Here is a 20,166-nt window from a genome sequence, read left to right as displayed (position 1 = left end):
ATCTCACAGTTCTTGACGCTAGAAGTCTGTGATCAAGGTGTCATTAGGGTTGTTCCCAGTGAGGCCTTTCTTCTTGGCCACCTTCTTGCTGTGTCTTCACATGGCCTTTCCTCTGTGTATGCATAGAAAGAAGTCTCTATGTCTTTTCCTCTTCTTTTTTTTTTTTTTCTTTTCCTCTTCTTATAAGGATACCAGTCCTATCAGATTAGGGCCCTACCCTTTTGACCTTATTAAATTTTGATTACCTCCCTACAGGCTCTGTCTCCAAATCACATTGGGGGTTAGGGCTTCAGTGTGTGAATTTTGAGGGGATGCATTTCAGACTATAACAGTCTCCATAGTTCTTTGGATGCTGTGCCTCAGAAAGACTCCCCAGTGAGACCACAACTACCCCTGACTCACCCATAGGTGAATGGGGACAGTTGAGGGCAGAGGTGGCTGTCCACAGGTGCCTGACAGTAGCAGATATTGGAGGTGGCAGGTGTGGGCTCTTTTGGGGTTGACCACTAGGCACCAAAGGAGCCACCTGCAGCATTTCCCTTGTCAAACTGGGCAGGGGTGAAGAGTGAGGAGGGGAAGGAATGGATCCCTTCATCTCTTCCTGGTCTGTGGCCTTCAGACACATGCATACATTCTGACACATTCAACATCAGACAATCATAGGGTCCTCACTCCCTACTTCCAGAGTAGTGCAAGGGTCCTTGGGCTGTAGTTCTTTCAGAACTACTTTGCTGCTTTGAGAATCTTTGGTGGGGCTGGGGACTCTCTATCTTCTCTGGGGTCATAGCTGTCAGTCACTAGGCAGGGGTCTCTGCTGCTCTAGAACCCACTGACCTTTAATTCCTTCCCAGGCTCCAGGAATCTCTTCTGAATCTGGGAAAACCCTCCCTCCCTCCTGGCATCTCTCACCCACCCTATCCTCCAACATGAGTTCCTTAACAGCTCAGGCTTCTGGAAACAAGGTGGAAGAAGAAAAGTGTGTGGTTGAAGTTTCTGCCCCCTGCACTACCCCAGACCTCCTCTGAGGTCCACGTGGGACCTCAAGCCACCTGCTTAAGAATGGACAGGGGAGAATGAGGGGAGAAAAATATACTTGACCATCTCAAAAATTACCACACAACAAGCAAACTGCTTGCCAGCCGGACATTCTGGGTTGTAGGGAGCGTTGGTGGTGAGGAGGTACAATCTCATGGAGCCAGGTGGTTGAGTTGGCAGCAGATGGGGCCAGGCGGTGTAGGGGTGCAGGCAGAGGGGGTGTTGTCTGCCAACTGCAGAGTGTGTTTGCTGCATGTGTGGGCTTTGCCCAGTTGGCACAGACTCCCCTCCCCCTGTTACCGACCCATCCCCCTGCTCTGTCCCTCGGACATGGGCGGAAGGAGGGCACGGGTGCCAGCAGCCTGGAGTTGGCCCCTGCTCCCTGGATCCCAGTTCCTGGAACATGGAGCGGTGGCCTGGTGTTCTGGTGTGCTGTGGCCACAGTGGCTGCAGAGAGGTCTGCGTGGGCTCAGGGGCTGGAAGTACATCTTGCCGTCAGGGCTGGGTATGCTGAGGATATCTGTTGGGTTTGTGGGGCAGTTTTGTCAGCTCAGGCCAAGACCCGGGTGTGTGCATGTCTTGGGCCTTGCTCCTGCTTCACTGCCTTGCACCAGATGTTGCTGATAGTCCTTGTCCAGCGTCCTGGAGCTGTCTTTGTCTCTGCTTCCTCAGGCAGCTGATGGAGAACCAGATTGGAGTGGTGGAACGGGGGGCTTTTGACGACATGAAGGAGCTGGAGCGGCTGTGAGTATCTGTGGGTGCGGGCTCAGGGCGGAGGGGCCGTGCTGAAGGGATGCAACAGTTGAGCCTGGCAGCAAGGGCAATGTGCAGGGAGGGAACCGCATGCCCCACCTGCCTCCCACCTGCTGCTGGGAGCCAGGGGCAGCCACAGCCGTGGAAGTGGTCACAGCATCATCACGAGGTGACGGCGAGGACAATGCAACTAAATGCAACTCTCTTTGTTGTTTTTGTCTGATAATACATTATGGCAAAAAATCCACGCAGTACAGAGGAAGTGAAATTCCTCTTATAATCTTATATGCTGGGTGTGACCACTGTCCACACTACTGTTTGTGTGGCAGTAAGGAAGAATTTGTGTGCCAAGGGGACTGTCAGGGAAGACCCAGTGGCCACCTGTGAAGCTGTGTCTTGGGTGTTCAGTGCTACAGTACAGAAGCTAGAAGGTGGAGGTGTTTCTGATTTACATGATTTGCTCCATACATGGCTTTTGCATTTGAAAATGGGTCTTGATCAAGTTTTGCATTTCAGATTGGCAATAATGAAAAAAAAAAAAAGGGAATGTGGTATGAGTGAGGTGAGGGGTCACACATTCACGGGGGTTGGTTTCAAAAGGTGCCAAGAGTCCTTGAGTTTGTATGCTTTGAACCAGAAAGTCCATTTTACTTTAAGGAAGGAATCAGAGACGTGGCTAAAAATTAATATATCAGGATTTTCTATGCACATTATTTAAATACAACAACCAAAAAAATGGAGAAAGCCATTCTTGTGGAGACACAGGGTATCAAGTCACATTTTTGAAGAATAGTTAAGGCCATTAGAATGTTCTCACAATATAATATTACACGGAAAGGGCAGGAAATGACATATTTAAATCACAACAACTTATATGTATATAGAATACAGGAGGAGAGAAATAATTGGGAAGATTAATTTTCATTACATTGAGTGGTGGAATATCAGGTAACTTTAATTTTACTCTTTGGCTCATGTTTTTTATGGATTTTTTACAGTGAGTTTATAAGTATGATTATCACTACAACTGATTGCCTTACTCTATGCCAGGCACCAAGATAAGCTCTTTGCCCTACAATATCTCATTTAATCCTGAAAACAACACTGTTCAGTGGTATCTTACAGATGAGAAACTGAAGTGCTTGGAAGTTAAGGCACCTGTGTTATTAAGTGATTAAGTACAGAAGAGAGAATTAGAACCCAGATCATTTTGCCTCCAAAGCCTGAGATCTTGATGACTATGACCTAATACCTCACTATTCTCTTTTACTTCAAAGGAAGTAAGATATAAAATAAAGGGAGGAGAATATGGGTATCTCCTTGCCTTCCTGCAGCCTGGAAGAAAATCAAGTGGTCTTTCTTTTGAGTTCTTCATCCAGGCCTAAAAGTGAGCAATAAGGAGCCTGCAGCTAGAACAGATGATTAGTGCTGTGTTTGTTTTCTTTCAAAGGTTCCAAACAAAGTACATATTCCTGACCTGGCTGTGAGGGCCTGATTGGGACTGAATCCCCCCTGCAGCTCTAGCCTTGGTGCTGCCATGCCCTGCAGGAGGAGTAGGAATGGGCAGGGCCCTCCTTGTTGAGTCATGACTTGCCCCTGTAGACTTTGTCCTTTCAGTTCCTTTCTTCTGGGGCAGGTTTTCTCCCCAGCAAGTTCATAGCAGGTGGCTCTTCTTGGGGTTTGTGACTGCCATGTCCCTGAGGGTGTCAGGTGCTTACTGCGGATGGCTGGCACCCTCTCCAGTGGTGGATCTGTTAATCGTAAAAGTTGGGTAAAGCAGGCAGTCATAAAAACCACACATACTCTAGAAACATTCCATTTTAAGCTCAAACATGTAAGTGTGCATTTATTGACCCTCTTCCCCCACCTTTTTTTGCCAAGTCTTTTCTTCTTAGTATGAGACTGGAGTTCTATATTGTTTTCCTTGCCTCCACTTCATACAAATTACTTGCTTATGATTTTTGGTTTTGGTTTCTTTAAGGTGAAGTGAGGTGTTTAAAAGGCACCTGGGTGGCTCAGCTGTTGAGCATCTGCCTTTGGCTCAGGGCATGATCCCAGGGTTCAGGATCGAGTCCCAAATCGGGCTCCTGCAGAGAGCCTGCTTCTCCCTCTGCCTATGTCTCTGCCTTTCTCTGTCGCTCATGAATAAATAAATAAAATCTTAAAAAAAAAAAAGGCTCTTAGAAGCAATTTGGGTGAAGAATTCTGAGTTGCTTCTTTTTTTAAAGATTTTATTTATTTTTTTAAATATTTTATTTATTTTTTTTTAATTTTTTTTAAAAATTTATTTATGATAGTCACAGAGAGAGAGAGAGAGAGGCAGAGACACAGGCAGAGGGAGAAGCAGGCTCCATGCACCGGGAGCCTGACACGGGATTTGATCCTGGGTCTCCAGGATCGCACCCTGGGCCAAAGGCAGGCGCCAAACCGCTGCGCCACCCAGGGATCCTTATTTTATTTATTTATTTGAGAGACAGAGAGAGTGAGAGAGCACAGAGGGGCAGTGAGAGGGAGAAGCAGACTCTCTGCTAAGCAGAGAGCCTGACTTGGGGCTCGATTCCAGGACCCCAAGATCGTTACCTGAGCCAATGGCAGATGCTTAACCGACTGAGCCACCTGGGCAACCCCTGAGTTTCTTTGTGACCCTCCTCCTGCCCCTGACCCAGTCTTTTATTTAATTCAACAGCTCTTCAATGAACAACTTTTGGTTTATTGACTTTCTACAAAGCGTCCAATTTAATTTTCACAGAGATGGCCTCTTCACATAACCATAAGCACCTCTGGTGTAGAGAGGTTTGGGAACCAGACGTATCTGGCTCTTGTAAGTGGTTACTGCAGACTCAAGTACAGAAGTGGAAATGTGCAAGCCCTCTGGCCATGAGGGTCAGTGTGCCCTGGGCACAGAGGGAGAGTGGGATGCTCAGCCACCCTATGCCGGCTGTGGGGCGGTTGGTGTGTAATGTGGGGGAGAAGCTGTCTCCAGAACCTGGCTCTAGTACTTGGCGGTCATGAGGGTGAGTCACTCACCTCTTGACATCCCAGTTCCTTCAACTGTCACAGAGACAGCTCAATAGAGTCCATGAACATTCAGAGCACATATAAGAGCCAAGCCATGTGGCAAGATGGTAGCAGTAAAACTTGCCCTCAGTGTTCTTGCAAGGAAGAGACAGGAGGGTCTGTGCGTGAATAGAAGCCGTTGTTGTCATACTCAAAAAACAAAACAAAACAAAACTGTACCTGTGCATTCTGCTTTCCCTCTGATGGTAAGATAATGCCTCCAAAACACTTGTCCCAGTGCCTGGCACATGGGGAGGGCCAATGGGGACTGGTGACCACTACCACTGTCACTGTTCTAGCTACCATGCTCCTTCACCATGCTGTCCCTCCTTCAGTGTCCTTTGGTTTTCTCCTTTAAACTGGCTGTTGAATTTTTTTTCCTCTTCAATGTTTTCAGAAATTGAAGCTGGAAAAATGAGAAAGTCTTGGGGGAAAACAAAACAAAACAAAAACCAATGATTACCCGGCAGTGTAAATACAGGATTAATTTATTGGATAAGGTTAAGGAACTTGGGGTGATCTGATGTCCACTCCTGTTGCTTTAAGGATTATATTGGTGGTCCCTTTTTTCCCAAGGCAGTGATGTGTTTCCCTAGGAGCCTGCCCTTTTGAGTGAACTTATTCCAGCTGGTCTACTTGTCTGTGCCATGCTGGAAAATGGTGCCTTTCTCACGTATCAGATGAAGGGTGACCTCCTAGGCGGTAACCACAGACCAGTTACTATTGGCCACAGACAACTTCATTACTTCCTCCCCCCCACCCCCTCGCACTTACCCAGCAACAGAAAGCTTTTGCTGAGTTGGTTTATCATCATCTGGCACTGTTAAAGGAGATGGTTGTATGAGATCCAAACTGTGCTGTAGTCTGGAGGGCAGGGGGTTGGATTTTACTCTGTTGCTTCTCTAGCCTTGACATGCACTTGGGGATCTTGCTGAAATGCAAAATCTGAGTCAACAAATCTGAGGTAGAGGCTGGGATATTGTGGCTCTTATCAACTCCCAGGTGAAGCACTTGCAGATTCAAATGGACAACAGCATGAGTACCAAGGTTCCATACTTGTAGGTGTCACACCCCGGATGGGCTGGAGTCCTGTACTGCAGTGACAGAGAAGTAGTTGCTGATGGTGGCAAAATGAGTCCGGTTAGGTGTCATGGCTTTCCTAGGACACATCTGGGTTCTTTATAAATTATATCCTCTTGCCAGGCCACATCCAGAACCAGACTTATTACTACTGCCTGTGTTTATAAAACTGAAAAGTTGTTCTGTCCACCAGTAGAGCAATTAGAAATGATGGACGTACTAGTCAGTCACTAAAAGTAAAGGAGTTATTCTCTATTGTTTGGCATGGGGAGACATCCACAAATTGTTGAGTAAGGAAAATGCAGGTGGCCCAATACTTTTTCTTTTGTTATTTAAGGTTTTTAAGGAATTAAGTATGTGTTTTCATAGATAATAAAAAAATCAATAAAGTTATTTTCATTTGGAAAAAAGACCTAAGCAAATAATAAAAGAGAAAAGCAAATAATAAAAAGACCTAAGCAAATAATAAAAGAGAATAATAAAATAATAAAAGAGAACAGTGGCAAGAACTAAGTTGCCACTGAGTCAAATATGGATGAAAGCAGTGAGGAATCAGAACCAGGGGGCTGGTCCTACCCATTAGGGTGTATCTCATATTTCAAATATAGTCAGGTGTTCAACCCATAAGCCAAGATAATATTTCAATCAGTGCCTTATGAATTACAATGGGTCTTGCAAATGTAACATGATGATGGCGATAAGCATTAGGAGGAGACCATTTAAGGCGTTTACTGCCCATCAGCTTCTTGGCCAGGAGCTTCCACAAGTAATCTGTGCTTGTCCTCCCCAAGTGTTGGATGGTGAACTCCCACTTTATAGAAACTGAACCCCAGAGAAGGTCATTTCCCTGGGGTTACACAATGACCTTTTTAGGATTTGAACCCTGTGCCCCTATTGCTCCAAACCCAAGGAGTTCTGAAAACTTTTTTGATTTCCTGGACACCGAGGCACCTTCCAACTCTTCCTTTCTTCTTTCTTTTTTAGACGACTGAACCGGAACCAGCTCCACACGTTGCCAGAACTGCTGTTCCAGAATAACCAGGCTCTTTCGAGACTGTGAGTGACACTGTGGCCAAGGCTCTGTGTGTGGTCTCTTGTCCCTCACCCTGTGGGAGGGGCGGTGTCTGGTCAGAGTGCCCATGACCTCCTGCTCTTCACCCATCAGGAATCGTGCCAGGCATCAAAAGCCAGGCCCTTTCTCTGGAAGGTGCTGTGCAGTGTGTTTCTCTGTGGTTGCACCTGCTGGAATCCACGACTCATTCAGTGCTGTGTGTTGCCCCTAACAGTGCGGGTGTGAGAATGTTCTGGGGCGGGGGCAGGGGGAGGCATTCTTGTCAGCCATGATGCCAGGCTTTCCAGGGTTGAATATTTATTCATTCAGTGAAACCCTTCTTGGACCTATTTCTGTTTTCAGATTGGAGTAATGAAGTCTGGAAGCTTATCCACCATAGCATAAATTCGTACTTTTATTTGCTGTCAGCATACTTCTTTCAAACTTAAAGGGTTTAAAGCAGCTAATTCTGCTGCTCTATGATTTGCTAAATGTGGCTATAATTGTTTTACCATCTATTTCATTTTGTGGGATCTTGTTTTGGACAGGATCTCAGAGATTATCTAAGGAATCTCCTCTGCAGTTCCTTAGCCTGTGGTCCTTCAGTCTTTGCTTGGCTACTTCTAATGATAGGGAGGGAGTTCACTACCTCCCCAGTCAGTTGCATTATTGGACAGATCTGCATATTAGAAACATTTTCTAATTAGATTTGAGCCCTAAATCTGTTTCTCAACAATTTATGTTTTTTTAGCTTTGCTTTCTGTAAATATCTAGAACAACTATGTACTCTTGTTAGATTAAAAAAAAAAGATTGATTTATTTATTCCAGAGAGAAAGAGTAAGCACACAAGTGGGGGGAGGGGCAGTGGGAGAGGGAGAGAGAATCCCAAGCAGACTCCACGCCGGGACATGGTTTTACTGCTGAGGAAAGTCAAGACAAAAGTCAAGGTTGGAGAGGTGAAGTGACCTCCTCGGGGTCAGTAGTGAAGCCCCTGTTGGACTCCCCACCCAGTGCTCTTCATGGCTTCATATTTTACTGGAGAAAAGTGGTTCTATGCTTTAACAAATATTAGATAACTGGATTTTATATCTAAAGTGTGGCACAAGGAACTCCATTCAAAGAGTGGAAAAGCCATTGAAGAGGACAGAAGTCGGCTTGACTCCTGGGCTAGGAACCAGGGGAGGCAGTGGCCTTTAGAACCACTGGATGTCCTCACCCCTGTGGCCTGGGGTTGTCTTGGGGAGGGGGCTAGTCACCACTGAACAGAGGGACTTCCAGGATAAAGGCCTGCCTGATAGAAGGCTTAGTGGTTCTTTGGGGCATATTTCTAGGCTCTAGAGCCAGAACCTTTCCCCTGTGCCTATTGTTTTTTCTCTTTAGGCAATTGGTCCCTAACTCTTGGCAGGAGATGTTTCTTATCTAGGAGCATAGCTGGACCTGGTGGAGGGAAACTATTTTCTCTAGCTCTGCTGCTAATATGTCTTAAGCTCATCTGTAAGCACCAGTGTGCCAGCCAGCAGGACTTTGGGGAGGACTCCTGTGCAGTGTCCTTGCTTACGTCAGGCTGGGACTTGAGTTCATGACTGGGCCCAACCTGGTTCAGGGCAACCTGGCACCCCTCCAGTGCAGGCCATCTCAAAAGAGCACATCCTGGGGGAAATGGTTACACAAACCCTTTTCCTGATCTAGTTATTTGTCCCTGGTGTCTGACTCACTGAGTTTTTTTTGTTTTGTTTTTGTTTTTACCTTTGTCATTGTTATAGGGAAGCATGGAGGAGCAAGTGCTTAAAGATTTATTTGCTAATATTCTTTGTCCTACCTCCACCCTCAATCTATTGACTTGAGCATCTGGCATTGCCAGGCATCTCTGTTAACTCTCCCAGTCCACTTGGTCTGGATGGGGAACACTTGGGCACTTCCAGTTCCAGAAGCAAAAACCCCTGCAGGCTGGTGATGTTAAGGGTGATCAGGTATTGTAAGGGAACAACCAGAAGACTTATAGGTTTCTTAGGACAGGAAGTGAAATATTGCTGGGACCAGACTGAGACGTGAAGGGTGTTTGCAGTTCTTTCTGAATATCTAATTATTGTCCTGCTGCTCCCTGCAGATGTCCTGGGCTTATGGGCAACATCTCATTTCCGCCATGATTTTGGTTAGCCTAAATGCATACTCCCCTCCTCCTTCCTGTGACCTTAGAGTTAATCCCCCTGTCTCAGGTCTCAACCCCAGATTTCTGAGGAAAGAATCTGATTGGTTCATCTTTGGTCATGCAGTCATTCCTGGGCTGTGTTGGGGGTTTGTGGGACTGCCTGGTGCAAACTTAATAGGGAGCCCACTCCTCCTCCAGGAACTAGAGGGGGACTACATTTGCTTTGGAGGCAGGGTAAGAGGGGAGACAGGGCCTGGTGCTTCTGGTCTCTCACCTGTTGACCTCCTCTCTGCTTTGAAGGAATCCGTTGCTAATCCTTTCCACCTGGAGCAAATCATGGACTTTCAGCAGAGACCGTTATGCTAAATCAGCATGAAACAGGTTTGAGAGAGACCAAATGCGTCGGTGAGGTATGGTCACAGAATGTGTCAGGTGGTGCAGTCCATATTTAGGCTGACTTTGTGTGTGTGGCTGCCAGGTGTTAAAATCCTGTTACTGGCCATTCTGCAGTTGTATTTCTGCAGAAATACGTGTTGGGTTTATCTGTCCATTTCATTCTCCTTGTGGTACCTGAGGCCTAGAGAAGTGACTTGCCTTGGACCACAGAGCAGTTTGGTGATAGGGTTGGAATTAGATACCAGGCCTTCCAGAGTCCTGAAATCTCACATTTGGGGATCTAGCCTAAGGGAATAATAAAACGCAAGCACAGAGGATCCCTGGGTGGTGCAGCGGTTTAGCTCCTGCCTTTGGCCCGGGGTGCGATCCTGGAGACCCGGGATCGAATCCCACGTCGGGCTCCTGGTGCATGGAGCCTGCTTCTCCTTCTGCCTGTGTCTCTGCCTCTCTCTCTCTCTCTGTGTGACTAACAAAAATAAATAAAAAAATAAAAAAAAATAAATTTAAAGCGCAAGCACAAACATGCTCACCGCAGCATTATTTAGAGTTTTGAAATATAAAATATTCCTATTTTGATATATAGAATATGCCTATATTGAAATATAGAATACTGATTATAGAAATATATGTCCAGCTTTAGGGGAACAGTTAAGTAAATTATGGTATATCTGCTTGATTAAATACTTATATCATCATCAAATGTGTGGTCTTTATGGAAGATGTAAAGTAATGCAGATAAATGTTTGTGTTATCAAAAGCCAGGATAGGATGCAAAATCGTACTGACAATATAATCACTAAATAAGTCACTCTAAAGAAGGCATGGAAAAGACTGTGAAATGCCAACGGGGGTTGTCTCTGGGTGACTTTTTTCTTTTCTGTGTTTCCCAGATGTTCTGTAAAAAGCATGTGTGATTTTTATGGTAGGAGACCTCCCAGCTTTTACAAGTGCTGGAAAGCCTCTGTGGTTGGGGTTACAGTAAGTGCTAGCTAGGTGACGTTGGAGGCCTTCCTCTAGCCCCGTGGAGCCCTATTTTGCTCTTCTATCAGATAAAGAAAATTTTGGCTACCTCACAGGCTGTTGCAGGGATTTGAGGAAGGTGTAACCCACTCCCCTCGCAGGTGTAGACTCTGTGGCCTGTAGTAGATGCTCAGGAAATGTTAGGTGAATCCACATGAGAATTGCTTTGGAGGTGGCACTACAGCCTCTAAGCTGACCCTGTACTGGAGCATTTTGTCCACTGCTGGTGGTTCATCTGTACCTGTCTTTTATTTTTTTTAAGATTTTAATTTATTTTTTGAGAGAGCTAAAGAGAGCGAGCATAAGCATGAGTGGGGCAGGGGCAGAGGGAGAAGCAGGCTCCCCACTGACCAACGAGCCCGATGCAGGGTTTGATCCCAGGACCCCAGGATCATGACTTGAGCTAAAGGTGGATGCTTAACTGACTGAGCCACTCAGTGCCCCATTCAAGTCTGTCTTAATGTAGAACCACCCCCTTGATTGGCAAGGACCTCCTGCAACAGGTTTAAACTTTTTCTTTTCACGAGACGCTGTTTCTCATGAGGTGCACCTTGCAGAGGTACCCTAAGGGCTATCGAGGGAGGCTAGTGTGCTCACCAGCAGCAGGCTCTGCAGATAGCCACTTGAATGTGGCCTGGGGCAGTCATTGCACAGGCTCCGGAGTTAATCTGCCTTTTGTACTCTTGGGTACTTTCCTGGACAAGCATGGAGCAAGGAGATGAAGTCACCTCAGAAATATTTCTTAGGGCCCTGGAGTTACCTGTGTGTTCCTTGCTTCCTTGGAGATGCCTCCATTGAGGGTGAGCCCCGAGTTCCTGCTCAGTACCCTCACTCCATCACCTCTTTAGAAGAGAGCGCCTGCCCACCTCTTGTCTGCAGGTGGAGGGAGTCAGGGCCCCTGCAGAACTGTGCCTATCCTGTGATGTCCTCTTACTGCCTGGGTCTCCCAGGACTGCCACGAAAGGTCTTAGGAACCACAGTTACAGTAATGATTAGAACAAGTGGAAGTCATTCTGTGCCGGGCTCATGAGAGACGACCTATAAACATTATCTGATTTCATCATCAGACCTCTCTGAGGTCAGCATTTTCCCCATTTTACAGATGAAGACATGCCAGCTCAGAGGTTTTGTGATATGCCTAAGGCGCTAAGCCAAATTTGAACCCTGGTCTCTCTGATGCTAAAGCTCATCCTTCTATAGCTTTCATCCATCCTCCTTCACCTATCCATCCTCTACTCACCATCCATCCACCTCCTGCATTCCTTTACCTACTTATTTACCCATCTACCTACCAATCCTCCCAACCCCATCAACCTGTCACATACCCACACCCCACTCAGCTGCACTCCTGCTTACCTATCTACCAGCTCACCAGTAAACCCACCCATCTGCCCATCTCTATACCTGTACCATTCCTCCATCCTCCCATCTCCTCCCACCCATCCTCCCATCAAACACACTCCCACCCACTTAATCCATCTGCCTACCCATCCATTCTTCCACTCATTTACCCTTCAACCGCCCTCCCCCCTTCCAGCTCCCCACCCATCCAACTTCTCCCTACCTGTGTACCAATCTACCTATACACCTATGCATCCACCTGCCCACCCATTCATCTAACAGTTACCCACCGCCTCCTATGGGCCAGGTGCTGTTCTCGGGCTGAGAACACTTGGACTGGGCTGTATAAGACAGATGGGTAGGCTCTGTCTCTGCAGGAGGGGAGAGTTTATCACCAGTGCTTTTTGAGAGGTATCTGCTAGTCTCTGACCAATAGCAGGATGGAGTGGGTGGGAGAAGATTCTTCCCTGGCTGGACCCCTGTCTCCTGCCAGGGTGGTTATATCCTGGTGACAGGTTACTCGGATTTGGGCTGAACTTTATCACCTGACAGTCAATCACAAGAGAGAGTGTGGAGATGTTTCGTGGATGCACACAGGGGTCAGACATATTTGAACCTGACAGCTTCTCTTACATAGTAAAACCCAGTCTCCATGTGTGTTTGGGTGTTGGAGCACAGTGAGTGGCACCCTCTGTGCCTCTGTCCTCCCCGATCTGGGGAGGGGTCTGTGCTGCTGCCCTGCGATCCCGCCTCTCGTGGTGGCATTCCCTTCCTCATCCAGAAGCCACTTCTGGAAGCCCAAACCCAGAGGAACTGGGCTTCTTTTTAGCCTTGAAACCAATATGCGTCCGGACAAGATCAACCTTTTGTGTCTTTGCTGGACCTGGAAGGGGTAAGGATGGGTGATTAAGGGCAGCAAAGGGCATTTATTTCCCCTTATTTATATCCCTGCTGTAAGGACCAGGATAGCTCATTAACAGGGCCCTGGTGGCTGGAGAGGCGTGGATGTGATATTCTGCAGGAGTCCTGTTGAAGAATGCCTGACCCTGCTGACCCCGTCTGGAGCTGGGTTTAATTAAACTGTCAGCACTGGTCAGAAGAACAAAGCCTCCCTTCCAGTCTTGGTCCCCAGCCCCCATCAGAGGCGAGAGGGCATTCTCTGCTGAAATGAAGAGCTGTTAAAAATGGATCTGTCTTGCCTCCAAGGGAAATTACCCGAAGCAGGAAGGTGACCTCGCTATTGTGACACGTCCACTCTCGGCAGCAGATCTTTGGAACTGAACCAGCTTACTGCTGAGGACCCTCGTGCATAAGGAATGGGGCTCCCGAGGCTGCCCTTGGCTGACTGGGGCCTCCTTCCTGCCAGAACCATCGCCTTAAGATAGTGTCCCTTAGTCCCTAGGCTTCATTTTTTCCCAGGAAGGACGACCTTTGAAAGCTTTTCTCATGAGATATTAAGTCTGTGAGATGTTTCTGGCATTAACAATGGAAAGAAACTTCCTTGGTTATACAGTTTGGGAAGTAGTGGGTCAAACAGGGTTCTTTGTGGAGGGACTATTCAGCCCCTCTAATCAGCTATGTGCCTTTTAAAGCACTTGTCCTGGGGGACATGTAGGGTGTTGCAATGCTCAACCTAGATCTTATGGGTCTAGCGTCAGGAACTTGCTGAGTTCTGACGATAGGGGTCAGGGCTGACTCAAACTCAGGTCCTTCTGACCTCAAACCCATGCATCTACCTCTGTTAGTACTCTAATTAGTGAATAAGAGTTGTCTAGGGGAGTTGATTAAAATGCAGTTTATCATCAGAGATGCTGAGTTAGTAGATGTAGAAGGGCCCAAGAATCTGCATTATAATCAAGCCCCTCTTTATCTGGTTCATACTTTGAGAGACCTTGCTCTCGGCACACTTGGATGAGTCTTAGGTAGGTACTCTTGTACGATTAGAGCCATGCTTAGCCTCTGCCCGGCCTGGTTCTGGTGTGAGAGCCACACTAACAAAGACCCTCCCAAGGGCAGACACTTTACCTCCCGCAGCCACACAGAGAACAATTTGGGGATTATGAGTTAGCAATTATGGAGCACTCTGAGAATTCAGAGTGCTTTCCAATCATTAAATCTGTGCCTGCTGTCAAGGCTCAAGTGAAAAAGGCAAGCGTCCCACTGGGCTGGCCGGGAGCCTCTGCAGAAGAGGGCAGCCAGCCCAAGATTGACATCCTGAGTGCCAGAGAGGGCTGATGCGCCCAGCATGGTTTAATGTCCTAAACACAGTGCTGGCCCCTGGCTCTGACCCCGCTGCTTCAGAACCACACAGGCCTTCACAAATGAAGACAGCCAAGGCCTGGAGGAGGGCTGTGGGGAAGAGCAGTGGATGGGTCACCCCCTGGGAGAATGGAGAGTGCTCTGCTGGGGGCGTTTTACAGAGACTCAAAGGAATGAAAAGTCCTCTCCTACACCATTACAAAAATCAGCATGGAACAAACTGAATTCATAAGCATCGAGAAGATTCTGAACAGAGAAGAGTGCACACAGAAGGCGGCTGTTGTGAATAACTTTTAGGGGAATGAGGGTTTTTTTAAGCCATTTCAGAAATTTTATAAATAATTTTGCCATGCAGAAAGATAAGGCTTTAAAAACATTAAATAAGGCATTTACAAATGCTTGAGCTGCCATTCAAATATTTTTTAAAAGTAAAGTTTAAGGGGGGCCTGGGTGGCTCAGCTGTTTAAGCGTCTGCCTTCGGCTAAGGTCATGATTTTACGGTCCTGGAGTAGAACCCCACGTGGGGCTCCCTGCTCAGTGGGGAGCCTGCTTCTCTCTCTCTCTCTCTCCCTCTTCCCCTCCCTCTTGCTTGTGCTCTCTCTCATGCTCTCTCTCTCAAATAAATAAATAAAACCTTAAAAAAAGTTTAATACCAAAGCAACATGTAATTGCCATAGAAATAGTAATTAGCATTTGTTAAGCCCTTATGCACCAAACACTTTCTGTGGATTTTCTCATTTTAATTGTCACAGTCCTATGCAATTATTATTCTGTTTTACAGTGGGGAGAATTGATGCATAGAGGGATGAAGTAATTGGTCGCATAGCTATTTGTTGGCAGATCCAGGCTTTGAATGTAGGGCATGCTCTTACCCTCCAAGCTATCCTGCCTATTGTGATAGGAAATAGAGAAATGGGAGGAGGAAAGAGATTCCCCAGAGTCTTCTGGGGAGATAACTTTTGAGTCAGGTGTTGAAGGATGTGGGAGATACGGATGGATGGAGAGGATGCAGTTGCTCTATGTGCAGGGGCCCCACAATTCTGGAGTGTTATATGGACCTTGGCCCAGAAAGAGGTATAGACGGTCTCTATTTTCTAGAATGAAGAGTTTGGAATGGTTGCTAGGCAGAAGGGGACACAGAGGATTCTTATGAGCAGAGTGACTGAACAGAGGGTAAATGTCATCTTTCCTCAAAATCCCACTCCCTCAATGAGGGCCTCTCCTCCTCCACTTTTCCCTCCCAGTTTCTGTGCCTGAGAGGTGAGGGACAGATGTGCCTCCGTCTCTCCCTAGGCTGGCCTGAAGTGCCACTTCCGGGTCACAGATCCTCAGTTACCCCCACCCCAGGCAGAACTGACTATTCCCTCTTCAGAGCTTTCTATTTTTTCCTTTATAACTTTTTTTTTTTTTTGGTGGCAAAATAAACATAACCTAATACCATTTTAACCATGTGTAAGTGTGCAGTTCATTGGCATTAACTACACTCACATGTAGGGTGGCCATCGGTTTCTGTGGCCCAACTGCCTCTTCACTCCCAGTAGAAACTCTGCGCCCGCTAAACTCCCCATTCCTGCCTCTCCGCCAGCCCTGGTGGTCTCTCTCTGTCTCTGACTTTCCATCTCTATGAATTTAGCTATCCTAAGTACATCATCCATGTGGAAGCAGACAATATTTGATCCTGGGCCTGGCTTATTTCACTCAGCATGGTGTTTTCAAAGCCCATCCGTGTTGTAGTGTGTGTCAGTCTCACTCCTTTTTACCACTGAGTAATATCCCCAGGTGGGGCCCTACTATATTTGGTTTCCACCAGGTACAATTGCTCGCACTTGTCTGAGCACCCCTCGCCATGTTCCTCATGACCCCTGTGTCCTGCTTCCTCTATCAGACGAAGCAGGGATGAAGGCCCGCCCGTCCTTATTTCCACAGCACAAGTGGGTTTAGCAGGGCTGGCAAGCCGTGTCTTTCAGGTGGCAGACACTGTCCTGAAGGCGGTGGGAGGAGAGTGAACATCTTCTGCTCATCGTACGGGGCGCAGGACTACCTCCTTCCCTTCTCAGGGCTCTGTGCTTGTGTGTTGTGCCGCCGCTTCCTGGATTTGATGGACTCAGTACCTGCCAGCTGATCCCTGTTCTCCTTGACCTGTGTTTTACCTTGACCTGTGGCCTGGAAATTTGAAGCCAGTTGTTCAAGGGCTTAATGATGGTTTGTAAGAGAAGTAAAATCTACGGAGCGTGGGCTGGGTGGAGTCTCTGGAGAAGCAGGCGGGGGTAGCCCTCTGCTTGAAATGGGATGTGGAGGGTAGTTATAGGGAGCCCCTACTTCCTGGGAGGAAAAAGCACCCAAGAAAATTTCAGGAAAGGGTGTTTAACTCCTCAAGAAATATATGAACATGAGCGTAAATATGTATATGTATATGTATGTACGTGTATATATGTGTATGTGTACATATATATGTATGTGTAAACACATATTTATTTTAAACTAAACTGAGAAAAGGTATTAAGAAAAATGTTGAGAATGAAATACAATATTTAAGACAGTGTTCATATGCTGTTTATGTGAACTTTGACCTTTCAAAATGAATGAATCAGAACTTAAGGGAGGAGGAGGGCATTAAGGGGGGAACATGGACCTTTTGGCTGGTGGAGATGGACATGAGTCAGCAAGAAGCTGCACCCAAGTGACACATGGCAGGGTTTGACTGACTCCATTTTTTATTAGGATGGGCCAGGACCCTGCATGTCCTGGTGAGACCCTCCCCTACACTGAACACTGTGGCTTTGGTGGTTCTGTTTACTACTTGGGATTCTGGCTGGGTGTCCACAGGGCTTGAGAAGCTCAAAGAAGAAACCATGGGGTTCCTTAAGCTCTTTGTGATAGGTGCAATCAGACCAAATGAGCTAACTCAAATAGATTTCCTTTGATTTTTGACTGGAGTCATATATCTGGCGTAACACTGGCCATCTTTTTGCTAAAGAGAAGCCCTGACTGGCAGTGGATTAGTGGCTCTTGAGTAATAATAAAAATACAGAAAGATATATTATTAATAAAGATATTTTAATGGTCCAGACATTTCAAATGTTTGGAGGGTGTGATGGAGAGGCATCAAAAGGCATCCTTTTGGTGAAGTGGTTGGGAATCATTGACCTACACATTTGGACCTGTTCCTGCACCCCACCCCCATCTCCATGCTGGAGGGCTGGGAGCCCTTGATTGTTCTTCTCCATGGTTAGTCTGGCTTTGGCCCCAGTGTTAATGTGGAGCTTCTGGCAGAGGCTCTGTCTTTGTCCCAGGACAGCTCTGGGTCTCCTGCTCTTTTGTGGGGAGCCTTGGAGTGGGGTGGGTAGAGAAGTAGGGAGCTGATAAACCCATTCCAAGTCCTTCCTAAATCTCTGGCTCTTTCTCTCATAATTCTGTGGGGTCCAGACTTTCCTGAAGAGATGCAGCCTTCTACCTGGCCAGTTGTTGGCATTGAGCAGACCCTTATGTAGACTGTGGGTGAGAGAGTGGATTCTGGCCAGGGAGGGAGGGGTTGGGCTTCTTGGATCAGAACTGGTCCTGACCAGAGACTTTAAAGGTGGGCACTAACCTGAAAGGAAATGCTTGTCTTTTATGAAAAATGGGCATCATAAAATTAACATCGTATATTTTTAGACCACTTAACACTTTGCAAAAATACTTCTTAGCAAAACTTGGAGTTGGTATATGGTATTTTTTTCACATCTTAATGAGGCAACTTGAGATTGGCTAAAGCTTGCTAACTCTGCTGAGTGGATAAAGAACATGTACACCATCTCCTCATACTGCCTTGTCAGTTTAATGAACCTGGAGCCACTTTGGCCTTTAAGGACGTTGACTTGCTGGATTTTCCTCACCTGGCCAGGGTGGAGGGAGGGGGTGGTGGTGGGATGTGGGCACAGCTACAGGCAGCTCTGCCCTTTTGTCTAGGTTTGTTTCCTGTTGCTGCTGTGATGGATTGTCACAAACTGAGTGGCTTAAAACAACACAAATGTGTTATCATAAAGCACTGAAGTTCAGAAATCTGAAATGGGTCTCAACATGAGGCTCAAGTCAAGGTGTTGGTAGAGTTGTGTTTTCTTCTGGAGGCCCAGGGGAGAATTTGTTCCTTTTCTTTTCTGGCTTCTACGGGTCAAGCACATTCCTTGGCTGCATCATTCTCTCCAACTACTTTAGCTGCCTTCTTTCCCTCATAAGGCTTCTTGTGATTCCATTTGGTCTACCGGGAAAATCCAGGATAACCTCCCTGTCGCAAGATTTATAACATAGGCACGTCCGTAAAGCCCCTTTTGCCATGTAAGGTAACATTCATGGGTCTCAGGGGATAAGGACAAAGACATCTTCTGGGGACATTATTCTGTATACTGCATTGTGGCTTCGCTTTGGAGGACAGTAACTCTCAATGACCAGAAGGATGGTGTAGCTCCTTCCCCTGCCCGGGGTTATGGAATTATGGGCACACACCATCATAGTTCCAGAAGCCCACCAAAGAAGTGCACCTCTGGGCAGCATTCCTGGCTCTTCCAGGTTGTAGGTAGGCTCACTGGCATTGAGTCCTCTCTTTCCCTCCAATGATCATTGGTACTGATGAGCTGTGACTCTGGGTGAGTTACTTAACCTCTCTGCATCTATTTCATCATCTGTAAAATGGGAGGGGGATGTTGTGAGAATTAGGGGTGATTTGTACAGACCACCCTGTTCAAGTGCTGTGAATGCTATCATCACCCAAACCATTATCCTGAAAGCAATGGAGGGAGTGGGCAGGCATGCCCCATCCAGCCACATTACTTGGATGTAGAGGACAATCTGCCATTCTAGAAGTCTTCATGGGTTGCCCCAGGCTGGTGGGCTTCTCTGGCTCCCCTTTCCTCATGGCCTCAGTGGGAAGTTCCAGGGTAGGACTGATTTGAGAGTCCTGATTGCCTTTTTGCTTGTCTCCTTGGCTCAGAGCAGGGCCAGCTCTCAATCCCAGCACCTGTCTTCTCTGTGGACAGAGCTCTTCACCTCCCTTCGCAGCTTGCTGCAGCTCACTCTGGATTTGGCAGGCAGCTTAGCCTGTTGCCTGAGAGTTTTACTCATGCAGTCTCTTCTTTTCTTGGTTTTTGTAGACAGAAAATGAGATAATGACTTCATCCATATGGAGGAATTATTTCTATAGCCTCTTTCTCTGAATGCATTCCCCAGGAGTTGACTATAATGTAGAGCTTTTTTAATAGATTAACTTGATGTGACTATTAACATGATTGAGGACTCATTACATTTTAATTTTTGATCTGTAATAGCACAAGATTTAAGGAAATAAATATTGGATCTTGTGCATTACCTTTTTCTTTAATTCTTGATAGGTAGCAATCTCTGCTTAATCTAATCTTAACTTTAATAATGTTGAGCCTCTTAGCATCAGGAGTTTTTCCTAGATCACACACATGGTTTTATTACTTTGGGACTTGAGGTCATCTTGGCACCACAAGTTCACAGGGACAGTAAAGGTTGTCTCATGTGAATAAAGGATTGGTATTGATATTCCAAAAGACTCCCCGGCTTTCACGGATGTATCTGTAACTTGGTTCTGCTTCATTAAAATCTAGGCTCTCATTTGCTCTTCTCAGTTCTAGTGTGTCAGATAGAGCTTTTTCAAAAAAAAATTGTGACTTAAAACACATAACATAAAGTTTACTGTCTTAACCATTTTTACATCTACAGTCCAGCAGTGTTAAGTATGTTTATATTTTCGTGAGACAGAGCTCTAGAACTTTTCATCTTGCAAATCTGTACCCATTAAACCCCTCCTCGTGGCTCCCTTCACCGGCCCCTTGTAACCACCATTCTGCTTTCTGTCTCTATGAAGGTAACTACTCTCAGAACCTCACTGAAATAGACTCATACAGTGTTTGCCTTTCTGCAAGGGTCTTCTTTCACTCAGCATGATGTCCTCAAGATCCATCCATGTTGCAGTGTGTGATAGGATTTGTAACTTTTTAAGGCTATATAATGTTCCATCACATA

General features: G+C 46.4%; 1 protein-coding gene across 2 annotated transcripts in view; it reads left to right on the top strand.

The window, feature by feature from the left end:
* The window catches only part of SLIT1 (slit guidance ligand 1), a 170,395-nt gene that overhangs the window by 23,315 nt on the left and 126,914 nt on the right, over positions 1-20,166 (top strand). For both annotated transcript variants that reach the window (XM_025466773.3, XM_049103508.1), the window contains exons 3-4: positions 1,708-1,779; positions 6,910-6,981. In XM_025466773.3, coding sequence (XP_025322558.1) covers positions 1,708-1,779; positions 6,910-6,981 — 144 coding nt within the window. The remainder of the gene's footprint in view (positions 1-1,707; positions 1,780-6,909; positions 6,982-20,166) is intronic.

The sequence above is a fragment of the Canis lupus genome, chromosome 28 (assembly GCF_003254725.2).
Source record: "Canis lupus dingo isolate Sandy chromosome 28, ASM325472v2, whole genome shotgun sequence".
NCBI lineage: Eukaryota > Metazoa > Chordata > Mammalia > Carnivora > Canidae > Canis > Canis lupus.
Note: the sequence above shows the minus strand (reverse complement) of the source record. Positions and strands in the feature narration are given on the sequence as shown.